Genomic DNA, 12,912 nt, shown 5'->3' on the forward strand with positions numbered 1-12,912 from the left:
GCTGTGGTAAGTTCGCACATCAAGCATTTTGCGTTCTTTCTAAAAATCTTGTATGGTAGGGGTTATGCTCTGCGGCTTCGTGCCCTTTCTTAGAGTCGGTCAGGCCCCGGTTCCACCTTGGGCACCACTCTACCTATGTATCCTCAGTGATATCTACTTTAACAGGGTGTTGCTACTAGGGGTCTGTTGAGACCATTCCTTCAGCAAGCTCATGCAGAGCAAGCGGTAGCCCCCTGGGTGACAGGTCAAGACCTAGTTACGATTTTAGGCGCTTGGTCGTATCCCCTTAAAGGAATCTGTTCCTGATTCCAAGCCTTTGAGCTCTACCCTAGGCCCAGGAGTCCTGGCCCTAACAGGTAAGTTTATGGGGTATGTAGCTTAGGCCTTTGGCCGTAGGGGATAATGTCACTGGCAGCCGTCTAACCGTCCCAGGGGCAACTCCCTTGAAGCTTTGGTAGAGTTGGTGCTTAGTGCTCGCCTGTGGTTTGGCATACACTCCCTCAGCATGGTGTAATTTTTTTTTTATTAAAATGGCTTGTGTAATGATTAAGGGCATAATAATTATATAAATGATATATATTAATTATTAATAAATAATTATCACTGAAAGCCATACAATTTTATCTTTAAAAATCTTTTACTATGTAGTGCCCTTGAATTTAGAGCAAGAGAAACTGGGAGTGACTTTATTGTGTTAGAGATGTCATGTTGCTCGAAGCTGATTGGTCACATTTTGGTTTGAGATCTTTAAATCAGAACATAACCTGCCTTAGAGCAGGTTAGCCGTGGAGCGTAAGTTACTATGGCAATGAACACTGCTAAAAGCCAAACCACTTTCATGGTGCCTAAAAGTTGTCACAAACTAAACTGAAACTTAACTGGCTAGCAAGCTAAACTGGCTTTATAATATAAGCTCCAGTTCTCCTGGGTTAAGCTGTGTTTGAAAAACGGTATTACAAGAGATTGCGTATAGGATTCTAGCATTCATGTTGTTGGCTTTGATGTTTTAATACGTTCATGTTGGTTTTGATGTCTGTTGCTTTGTGCCATTAAATTGAGGTCAACTTGTATTTGTATTTTTTCACCTTAGGTCTGAAGACACCGAAAGATGCGAGTCAAGAACTGAATGAAATGGAAGAGAAAAAACACTACATGAAACATGATTTCATTATTGGTGAAAAATTCAGCCAGACAGACAAGAAGACTTCATCACAAAAAAGTTCTCTGAATACAAAATCTAACAAATGTTTCACCTGCCGTCAGTGTGGAAGGATTTTCAATCAAAAACAAAACCTCAATGTCCACATGAGAATTCACACTGGAGAGAAACCTTTCAGCTGCCAACAGTGTGGAAAAACTTTCACTCAAAAAGGAAACCTTAAAGTCCACATGAAAGTTCACACCAAAGAGAATTCTTTCACCTGCCAACAGTGTGGGAAAAGTTTCAAACAAAAAGGAGCCCTTAAAAGGCACATGAGAATTCACACCGGAGAGAAATCTTTCACCTGCCAACAGTGTGGGAAAAGTTTCACTCAAAAAGGAGCCCTTAAAAGGCACATGAGAATTCACACCGGAGAGAAGCCTTACACGTGTCAACTGTGTGGAAAGAGCTTCACAACAGAACTAAACCGTAGGTATCACATGAACATTCACAATGGCGTGAAGCCGTTCACTTGTGATCAGTGTGGAAAGAAATTCACACGTAAAGTAACCCTTAGTCAGCACATAAGGATTCATTCAAGAGAGAATTGTTTTATATGCGATCAGTGTGGAAAAAGTTACTCAAGCATGAAACGCCTAAACAAGCATGTAGTAATTCACTCTGGAGAGCAGCAGCTCAATTGCCAGCAGTGTGGAAAAAGTTTCAGTCATAAAATAAGCCTTAAGGCTCACATGAGACTTCACACTGGAGAGAAACCTTACACGTGCCCTCAGTGTGGAAAGCGTTTCACTTATAAACCATCCCTTGATTGTCACATGAGAGATCACACTGGAGTAAGGCCTTATATATGCAAACAGTGTGGGAAGAGCTTCTCACAAAAAGGAAATCTGAAGACTCACATGATAATTCACACTGGAGAGAAGCCTTTCAAATGCCAGGACTGTGGAAGGTGTTTCAACCGTAAAGTAAGCCTTAAGACTCACATGAGAATTCACACGGGAGAAAAGCCTTACACATGCCCTCAATGTAAAAAGCGTTTCACATATCAAGGACACCTCAAACATCATTTGCAAGCGGGTTGTGGAAAGAAATTGCAGTGTTCTGAGTGTGACAAAAGCTTTAGGAAAAGTAGCAGTTTCAAAAATCACGTGTGCATTCGCTCTGGAGAAAGACGATTTAATTGTGGTCATTGTAATAAAAAATTTATTTTGCCATCACACCTACAGATACACCTGAAAAGTCACACAGATGTGAGACGCTATTTGTGTTCCTTGTGTGGTAAGAGATTTAAATGGCTCAGCAGTTTCAAATGGCACCAGAAAATACGGATCTGTGTGAAATTAAGGCTCCGTTCACACCGTCGCCAAATCTGATGACCTTTTCCTCCTTATACTTTCCATTTAGATTTTATTTTCTTGTCATGAACACATCAACGACTCTGAACTCCACATTTGACCATCTCAATTTGTAATGTTGAGTGGTCGCCGTAGATGCCCTCTAATTTTGCTTGTATTGAGGTGTCGCTCCATTTCATGTACTGATACCTTGGGATCAAAATATTAGTAATATTAAACTTCTATCTTACTGTGGAATGCCACAATGTCACTGAACGATTGTAAATAAAAGTACATAAACCGAATGAAATGAAAATCAAACTGCATTATTTGATTGGTCTTTAGTAAGATAATGCAAAGGTAAACATGTTTTCAGTCTGGACTTTAAAGGGGACATCAGATGCCCATTTTTCACAAGTCGATATGATCTTTTAGGGCAGTGGTCTCAAACTCAATTCCTGGAGGGCCATAGCTCTGCAGAGTTTAGCCCCAACTCACGCCTGCTTGGAAGTTTCTAGTAATCATGAAGAGCTTGATTAGCTGGATCAGGTGTGTTTGAAAGATCATTGAAAGATTTCAATGATGAACTGCCTTTAACTGAAAAATGTTTACTATTGTAATTTTGCATTATTGACACTATTTTCCTAATTAATGCTGTTCAGTTGCTTTGACACAATCTGTATTGTTAAAAGCGCTATATAAATAAAGGTGACTTGACTTGTTTGATTAGGGTTGGAATCCTCCAGGAATTGAGTTTGAGACCAATGCTTTAGGGTCTTCATGAAATGTCTGTAACACACTTTGGTTGAAATTCCTCAATGGTCGTGTAAAACAACACCATTTGTGCCTGGTCAAAAACAGCTCTGTTCACAGCGATCCTTTTTGGTGATATTAAGCTACTGCTCATAATCATATTAAATTATAATAAGCTACTGCACATCCCACCTCTCTCTTCTGTGGGGCATGTCAACACAAGAATCGCCTTGGACTCTGTGTATGGCTTATAAGTGGTCTTATTCAAACAGCTAGCTATCTACATAGAAACCAGCTGAAAATTGAAACAGCTCGCTGGATGGCACAATTTAAGACTCAAAAACCAGTGTAAAAAAAGTTGCGTACATCCCACAAACCAACACAGGGCTCAGGTGCAGGACAAAAAAAGTCAAACTATAGCAAAAATACAAACGTATTGTCCGCACACTGATATAACTGCTCCATACGAATAATTTATTGCAACGTTTCGACCATCGGGTGCCTGACGAAGACCTGATGGTCGAAACGTTGCAATAAATTATTCTTATGGAGCAGTTATATCAGTGTGCGGACAATACGTTTGTATATTTGCTACAATTTAAGACTCAGACAGCCCATAACAAACTGGCTGCTTATTTTCTTTTCAGCTTTTCTGAACTGTCAGACACGCCAGAAACCTAACTAAATCCAAAAAAAGCTAAAAAATAAAGTGAAAATTTCATCCAATGTGCCCTTCGATATGAATACTGTTGGAGCTCATCTTATGACGTGAAGCTGGTTCCAGCTGTGGGTTGTATAACAGCTAAACATTCTAGAAGTCGCATTGCTAATCCTAGAAGTTTCTTTGTTTTAGTAGGCAGTCAGGCTGCAGGTAAATGTCATGATTTTAATTTTTTTAATTTTTCAAATCAGATCTTTTCAGGCAGACTGTTCACACTATTCATTGCAAGTGATCTAATCAGATTTGTGTGTCCAGACATAACCAACTTGTCTGCATGAGTTGCTTTGGTTTTACCCAAGGCTTTAAAAACAGATGCAGGAAAAATGGAGGCGCATCATCAATCTCCATATAAGCGCCCTGTCGAGTCACAGTGCAGAACTCCTCCATCACACAAGAAGAACTCGGCGATGGAAGAAACTGCTTTGTATAGTGATGTTCTGTGCTGTAGTCACACCTGGTTTCGGCTTCATTTGAATACTGTATGAATATTTCTGGCATTTCCATTACCAGTTTTGATGTTATTGTGTGTTGCGTGAAGAGTGATGCAAAAGACCATTTGAAATCCCATTTGTGTGCCCAGACTGATGCATCTATAAAAATCTGATTATAATCACATTTTAAAATACCCTTGAATCAATTTGAAGACAAAAAAATAAAAATCAATTTCATGTGCTTGTTTGCTTTTGCTGTCTAGACTTTCAAAAAACCAATATGGATAATATCTGGATATGCAAAAAATCAGATTTTTGCTGACTGTCTGAATAGGTCTTTTGTCTAGACTATTTACACTGTTAAAGCAGCTTCACAAATTGCAGTAAAGGCCAAATTATTCTTCAGACTTGAAGTGAATGCTTGGCATATGCGTGAAAGCTTCTGTCATTATCTGAGTTAGAGAGAGTGATTCATTACCTTATAAAAAACGTATGCACACAATTGAGTAGGATAAACTTTTTGTCTGATAAGAAAAAATGCGCATAAACTACGATGGAAACACATTTAACCGAATAAATTCCACCATGCGCATCAAAAAAGTCATGTGGCTTTGCATGATGAGACAGAATAACTTGACTAACCAGCAGACCGATCTTGTTGCACAGCATTTGAAGGCCCAATCCCAATTCTATTTTATATCCCTTCCCCTTGTCCCTTAAAACAGAGTGTCAAGGTGTAGGGGTGAAAATATTCCCCTAAGAATTGGGACACCACTACTATGCCGTCACACGTCATCATACTTCGTCTAGCTCCTACAATACACACACCTATACTGCTGTGCTGGTGTGCATTAGAGCTTTTAATTACCGTCCTATATTAATGCGCTGCTTACTGACACACACACACACACATATATATATCGGAGATCGCGCAGCTCACACATCCGGGAGAAAAGAAACTTGTCAACGCTGCCCCACGACTTTTATTAATAACAGTTTAAATACTGAATCGCTACATTATATTTTCCAGCAACGAGAGGATAAAATCGCTGGTTTTTGAAGTAAACTCACTCTAAAAAGAGAAACACACAGATGCGCATACACGCAACTTTCGTCTCTCTCTCTCTCTCTCTCTCTCTCTAATCGGCAATATTTGAGATAAGGGTTTAGCGATTTCTAATTATTGGGGGGACTAGCCCCCCTCAATGTCTACGGTGGTTATCGCCCTGATCAGACATGAAAATATGTTGTGGCACTATCGTGCAGTCTATAATGATATGACGTTAGTTAGCAAATATTAGCGATTTTTTGCAAACATTTCTTTGAGTAACATGACCGTAAATATGAACTCACGATTGAATGTAACAAAACAAATTATTACTTTTCGTTAAAATCTTCATTAATGCCAAAAATGCTTACATAAATGTGTCTTTTTGTCCGCTCGGGCAGCCATGTTGCCGCTGAAGCCGGTTTACGCTGAGATAATTCATACCCCTTCGTTTGAAGTTTAGTCCCGAAAAATCTTCGTTTGAAGGGCTATCTGGCCCTTCCCCTACCCCTACCCCTCCAACCAAAAGAGAATCAAGACACCCCTACCCCTTCATGTGAACGCGCGAAACGGAAGGGCTAAGGGGTAGAATTGGGATTGGGCCGAAATGTTTTGGTTGTTCTGAAATGCCTGAGCAAAGTCTAGCTGTCATCAAAGTAGTTCTGTATAATTGTCTTACATGACTGCGTTCCCAAACAGCAGGCATCCACCTCCGAAAGCAAAGACAGCATTTATTGTGTTTCGTCTGTACGCTCTGAGCATTTTCATATATGGTGAATTACATCAAATATGAAATGTGTTATATTAAGTGGCTTCCCCTACTTTTCTTAGTGATATATAGTGCCAGTTTATCAGGAATGACTCTTTGGATGGAAACGGTGCTTTATTCTCAAATGTTTTATGCAATGTTCCAGTTTTGCGCATAAGTTAAATTCGAATCTTCGGATGGAAACATTACGGAAGAGGATTAGGGCCAAGCAATAAATAAAACCATCTCGAGATTAAAGTCATTAAATTTCAAGAAGATTCAAGATTCAAGATTTTTTATTTGTCACATACATGGTTATATAGAGAATATATGACCAGCAGTGAAATGTAAGTCAGGTCCGCTCCATGGACCGTGCAATTATTAAACACAAGAAAAATATATATAAATATAGGTATGGAAAAAGTAAGATAAAAAAATAAGAATAAAATAAAATGCGCAGGACAGTATACTGTAGACTTAATAAATATTAAGATGAGCAATAGAATGAGAAATAGAAATAAAGTCGTTAAATTTTGAGAAAAAAACTCCTTAAATTTCAAGAAATAAGTCGAGATAAAATGTTGAGATTAAACTCATAGAATTTTAAACTCATTAAAATAGCAATAGAATGAGAAATAAGTCGAGATAAAATGTACATTGTACATTAACAGGATGCAATAATAGCAATGATTTTATTTATTGAAATTATTAAATAGATGCTGCCTTAATGGGACAACAACGCTCTCCCTATAGCCTGCCTACCCCTAATTAATACATAATTATTAAACACTCGTTAAGCAATTGATTTCCAAATTTCCGATGTGATATTTGATGAGAAAAGGAAGAAAAGCGAGTTTGGCAAAAGATAGACTCGAACCCAGTCGATCGTATCATCGCTACTCAGTGCATTACTCTCCAACCCACCCCACTGCAGACTCTGAATAACACTGTCCAACGAGATGAAATGAACATGACATGAGTGTGTTTATTCTCGACTTTTTTCTCGAAATTTAACGACTTTTTTCTCGTAATTTAATGAGTTTATTCTCAACATTTTATTTTGACTTTTTCTTGAAATGTAACAAGTTTTTTTCTCAAAATGTAACAACTTTTTTCTCGTTATTTAATGAGTTTATTCTCAACATTTTATCTCAACTTTTTTTCTCACAATTTAACAACTTTTTTCTCGTAATTTAATGAGTTTATTCTCAACATTTTATTTAGAATTTTCTCGAAATTTAACACATTTTTTCTCGAAACATAATGAGTTTATTCTCGAAATTTAATGAGTTTAATCTCGAGATGGTTTTATTTTTTTATAATCCTCTTCCGTAAAACATAGCTAATGTCAGTACCGTTTCTAGGCATAGGCGAGCTAGGCAGTCGCCTAGGGCGCCACCAGCTGAAGGGGCGCCAATGAGCGCACGTACTGGCACTACATTTTAGCAGGGTTGTGATAAAGAGTGGCACGGTCACCCTGAAATATGACTGCCGCCCCCACTGGATCCCCCAACATCATTGGGCTAGAGTACTGTCAATCTGACGATGCCTGTATGCCACTAGATCAGAGTGCTGTCAATTGCTGCCTGATTGTTGCATGCAAAGTTTGCATTTGGAGCGCTCAACAACGCCATTAGATCAGTGGGCTCTGTCAGTGCTTTGGCAAGGTAACACTTTTTTTTGCCATGAAATAAAGCTAAGTTCAAAGGCCAATTTAAAATATTGGTACAGTAAATAAAGTGCACAAAATCAGTATTTTGTTTAGGCAGTATTTGTGGCAGTTGATAAATCATATTGCGAGATTTGTCCAAAAGATGTGCGTTTTTGTGCCTATGCATTGTTAAAGGATCAGCGCGTCATATTCCCATATAAACTTTAACATCCAATTAAAAAATATTGGTATAGTAAAATTCGCAAATTCACGAGATCAGTACATCCTTTATTAAACCGCTTTGTTTAATGCTGAATCAATTCATTCACTTCTAACAGCACTTAATGGGAGCAGCGTCACACACATAGAGGGCAGAGCGTCACGTTATTTAAAGGGGAAGTTCTCGCGTTAATGAGTAGCAAAGGATTAAGTAGCTGCATTGATTACTTTTATGCCACTGATAAAGCTTTTATATGTAGTTTGGGGTAACAAAGGGTTTTATAGGTTTGACTGAAATAATAATGCAATAACTGACACTTTAAATCAATATGTTTTTGACAACAAAAAAAATTGAACAAAAAACAGATAAAGACAAAAAAGTAGCCATTGATAATATCTAAACATGTTTCCAAATCCAAATGTAATCAAATTAATTTATGTGTGATTTATGTGTAAATTATGTGCAATGTCTTAGCTACTAGGGATTGTTACATCTATACAGTCATCTAGTGGCAACACAATGATATTACAGATAATAAAATTGTGCAAAATGTTTATCTTAACAGTGAATTTACAAATAATGCATTCAGATTTGTGGAACTCACAATGCGCTGAATCTCCACAAATTAGTGTCACTACTATGACAACCAATTTGAATGCGACAAGAATCTGGTGTCTGAAAAGAATATATATATATATACAGGGGTGCACATAAGTTTTTCAGCCTGGGTCTCATATGAGAACCTGGAGATTTGGTTTGGTCCTCACACTGTTTTGTTCTGAGAAATTTTCCTTTCTCTTTGGAGTGTTACAAGCTGTTCGTGCATAGATAAGATCCCTAAAGTTGCAAAGACTAAAGTCTCAAACCCAAAGAGATATTCTTTATAAAAGTCGTGTTCAGTCGAGTGTTCGCTGGTGAGAGATTGTTTGTTAGTCTGCTTTGCCCATTTATTCTTACTACTGACTTCCGCCTGTTCTTTGACTATGATTCTGGATTGCCCCTGTTCGGATCTGTTCGCTTATCATTGTAAATAATTGTATATAATAATATTCTGGGGAGGTAGGGAGACCGACGCCATTTTTGTTGGAACCTTGTTTTTTGATTGTTTTTGGATAGGAAGTTAGGGAAGTAATTGTATTTTATTTTTATTTTATTTTGTGAACTAGGGAATTTAGAGGTTTGTATATTAGTTGTTTAAATAATAAACAAAATAATAAAGTGTAATAATAGCCTACTATTATATTTTAAAATAAAAAGGAAGTATTAAATACAAATATTTTATAGTAAACAAAAATCAAGGAAAAAGAAAACAATTCCTGCACACTGTCAATAGTGCAAAAGTATCAAAAAGGTTTAAATACTACAATTTAAACCACATTTAAAGAGAATTCATGACCACTGCAAAGGACCATCGCTTAGTGATAACCCACACTGGGTACATAATTAACATCAATCACAAAAAAAAAAAAAAATTTATGATTTATAACAGGGGTTCTCAAAGTCTATATTCAAAGGTCCAAATCTGAATTTTCATCAGTGTCAAAGGTCCGGACCGGAACAATTGGTTATTACAAAACTTGTTTTAACAACCGCACTGCATTTTAATTTTGAAACGTACAGTGCTCAGTTTGTTCAATGAAGGAGAATCCTTTTGGAAAATCTATTTGTGGCGGTCAGTTTTGATTTTGTGAAAATAACAAATAACTCAATGTATGGGAAACACTGGACACTGCTAGAAGTCAAATGGCCATAATCTAAGTGATAACAAAAATAAATCAATAAAAAAGTACTCATATTAGCGGTGAAATGTCGTCCGATTATGTCAAACGTCATACGCTCACTGGATGTCATGACAACAAATGTCATGAAGGCAAAGTTTCAATATCTCGCCTTCGCTTTCATTTCGGACCATCTCCAAAAAGACATTAAAAAACGAAACATATGATTTACAAGTTTAACATGCGTTTATCAAAGTAGGAAATAATTAGTGTTCTTGAAATACTAAATGGAGGCGGGTCCGGACTGAATTCCCTCCGGGTCCGGATGCGGACCGGAGTCCGGACTTTGAGAAGCACTGATTTATAACATCACATTAAACAGTGCTTCATCATTCATGCCTAAAGAAGATAAAGTCTGAAGGGTAAAAATCCAAAACAGCTCAAGTCGCTGTAAGAGTAATTTGATATCTACCCCTCTAGGTGGCATATTAACCCTTTTAATCCCACAAAAACGTAAGGTAGAAACATCATGGTTGTGGGCAAGAAAATGGGCTGCAACTGGATAATTCATATCTTTTCTCCTGGTAGAGCTCTTGTGTTCACTAACTCTTTGCTTAAGTTGACGTGATGTTTTACCAACATAGCCTAAACCACAAGGACAACGAATCAAATAAACAACATGAGTGGAGACACAAGTTATCACAGAGTTGATTCTATATTTTTTACCTGTTCTCGGATGACAGAAGAAGGAAGTTTTGGATGTATTATTGCACTGAGCGCAATTACCACACTTATAGTTGCCATTTGGTATAAGACTAAGTAATCTCTGGAAAGAACCAGGAGTATCACTTTTCAAACGAGCATGTACTAAATAATCTTTTACATTTCTGGAACGTCTGTACACAATAAACGGAGGATGCAGAAAGATAGAACTCAACTCAGGGTCAGAGGATAACAAGTACCAATATTTTTTAAAAATCGATCTCGTCAAAAAAGACTTAGAAGAATGAGTTGTAATAAAAGTAAAAGAACATTTCTTTACTTTTTTTTTTTCTTTTTTAACATCTCGGAGCGTGTTTTTTGGAAAGAGGTATTAAACGCTTCATCAATCCAATCAGAAGGATAACCTCTTATCTAAAAACTTCTTTTTCATGACTTTCGATTTTTCAATAAAATCTTCATCGGAATAACAGATCCTCCTCAATCTATAGAACTGGCTTTTCGGAAGTCCCTTTTCTTCCGAACGAAGTGTTGCGATCCGTATCTTTTGTGTACAAAGTCGTTATCAACTTGTCATTTTTTTTGCACCCACATATCTAGAAAATGCACTCCAGACGAATTAACCTCCAAAGTAAGTTCTAAGTTCTTATCAAAGTTATTAAGAATCGACACAAATTCCTGAACCTCATTTTTTTCTCCCAAAAAATACAAAATATATCATCAATATACCTATACCATTTAATAATACGTGAACAAAAAGGTTTTTTTCCGGCATTGAATACATAGCAATGTTCAAAGTAACCCATAAACAAATTGGCATAATTAGGGGCAAAAATCGAACCCATAGCCGTTCCACTAATCTGAAGAAAAACTTTTTTGTCAAAACTGAAATAATTATACTTCAAAACATACGAGGCCATTTCAATCAAAAGCTCTGAAGGTAGAATGACATCACCATGTGACGAGAAAAAATGTCTAAGAGCAATGAGTCCTTTCTCGTGTGAGATGTTAGTATAAAGGCTCGTTATGTCCAAAGTTAATAATAAAGAAGTTTCAGGTAAACCGTTTAGCTCTGAAATCTTATTGATGAAGTCCGTTGAGTCCCTAATATAAGATGGTAGCACCTGCACGAAAGTTTTGATAAAAAAATCAACATATTGAGATAGGGGAGACAAAAGGGAATTGGTCTGTGCCACAATGGGACGCCCTGGAGGATCAATTACTCTTTTATGGATCTTGGGAAGAGTATAGAACACAGGCCTAATTGGATGTTGGGAATATAAAAAGTCAGATTCGTTCTGTGATATCCAACCTAGTGTTTTAGCATTCATTCACAAGGAAAAAATCTCAGATTGATACATAATAGTAGGATCATTGGGCAGTTTCACATAAAACTTTGTATTCTGTAATTGCGAGAAAATTTCATGCTGATATTTAGACTAATCTTGGACTATAATTGCTCCTCCTTTGTCCGCAGGTTTAATAATTATATTCGGGTCATTGATCAATTCAGTCAGAGCTTTTTTCTCATTCAATGAAAGATTATAAGAAAATCTGTTACTAGAGGCGCAACTTTTCATCACATCTTGTTCAACCAAACGACAAAAGGTATGAATGGTATGGTTAGAAACATTTGGGCAAAAACTACTTTTAGGTCTGAAAGGCATGTTCGAAGGAACGGAGGTTGATTTAGAGAAGAAATATCGTAATTTTATCTGTCTAAAACATTTGAACAGATCAACTTTTAGACCAAAATAATTAATACCACTGGGCGGAAAAAAAGATTAGCCTTTTGACAAAAGCCCAATTTGATCAGTTGAGAGTTCTTTTTTCAGAAATGTTGATTACCGTCTCTTTGAGAAGCTCCGAGTCCACGGTCGTAGATTTCTTTGAGGCCCTTGAGCCTCTCCGACATTTAAAATTAGTGTTAATTTCGTTAACGAAGACTATGATGAAAAATTTTCGTTGACAAGCTTTTTTCCCATGACTAATGGCGCTTTTCCACTGCGTGGTACGACTCGGCTCGGCACGGCACGGCTCGGCTCGGTTTGCGTTTCCACTGCAGTTTAGTATCGCTTTAGAGTGGGCGGGATTATTCACATGTCGTTAGTTGCGCCGCTTCTACTGGCCCATGAAAAACTTTTTCATTCCATGTCGCCCCATCAAGCTCTCGCTGGATCCGCTCCTCTGCTATCAACGAGAGGAACGTCTGTTCTTCCTCAACAGACAACGAAACAGCCAAGTTTTGGTTGTTAAAAAAGGTGCGCTCGTTCAAAACAGTTGTGTTCGAACCCCAGCAAACATGCCCGCGCGGGCCCACTGCGGGTTTTCTGTGGGACAGTGTGGGCAGAGCAAACCCACACTAAACCCACGTCGGTTAGCCCATGCGGGGTCCACAGCAGTTTT

General features: G+C 37.6%; 1 protein-coding gene across 1 annotated transcript in view; it reads left to right on the forward strand.

Annotated features, from left to right (window-relative positions):
• LOC107746772 (zinc finger protein OZF-like) overlaps positions 1–2,794 on the forward strand; it is a 17,989-nt gene extending 15,195 nt beyond the window's left edge. Inside the window, exon 3 of the mRNA XM_016561062.1 lies at positions 1,091–2,794. Within this exon, the coding sequence (XP_016416548.1) occupies positions 1,091–2,535 (1,445 nt within the window). The 3' untranslated portion in view covers positions 2,536–2,794. The remainder of the gene's footprint in view (positions 1–1,090) is intronic.
• The last annotated feature ends 10,118 nt before the right edge of the window (positions 2,795–12,912 follow it).

Source organism: Sinocyclocheilus rhinocerous, unplaced genomic scaffold, assembly GCF_001515625.1.
Source record: "Sinocyclocheilus rhinocerous isolate Xijiao unplaced genomic scaffold, SAMN03320098_v1.1 scaffold7491, whole genome shotgun sequence".
NCBI lineage: Eukaryota > Metazoa > Chordata > Actinopteri > Cypriniformes > Cyprinidae > Sinocyclocheilus > Sinocyclocheilus rhinocerous.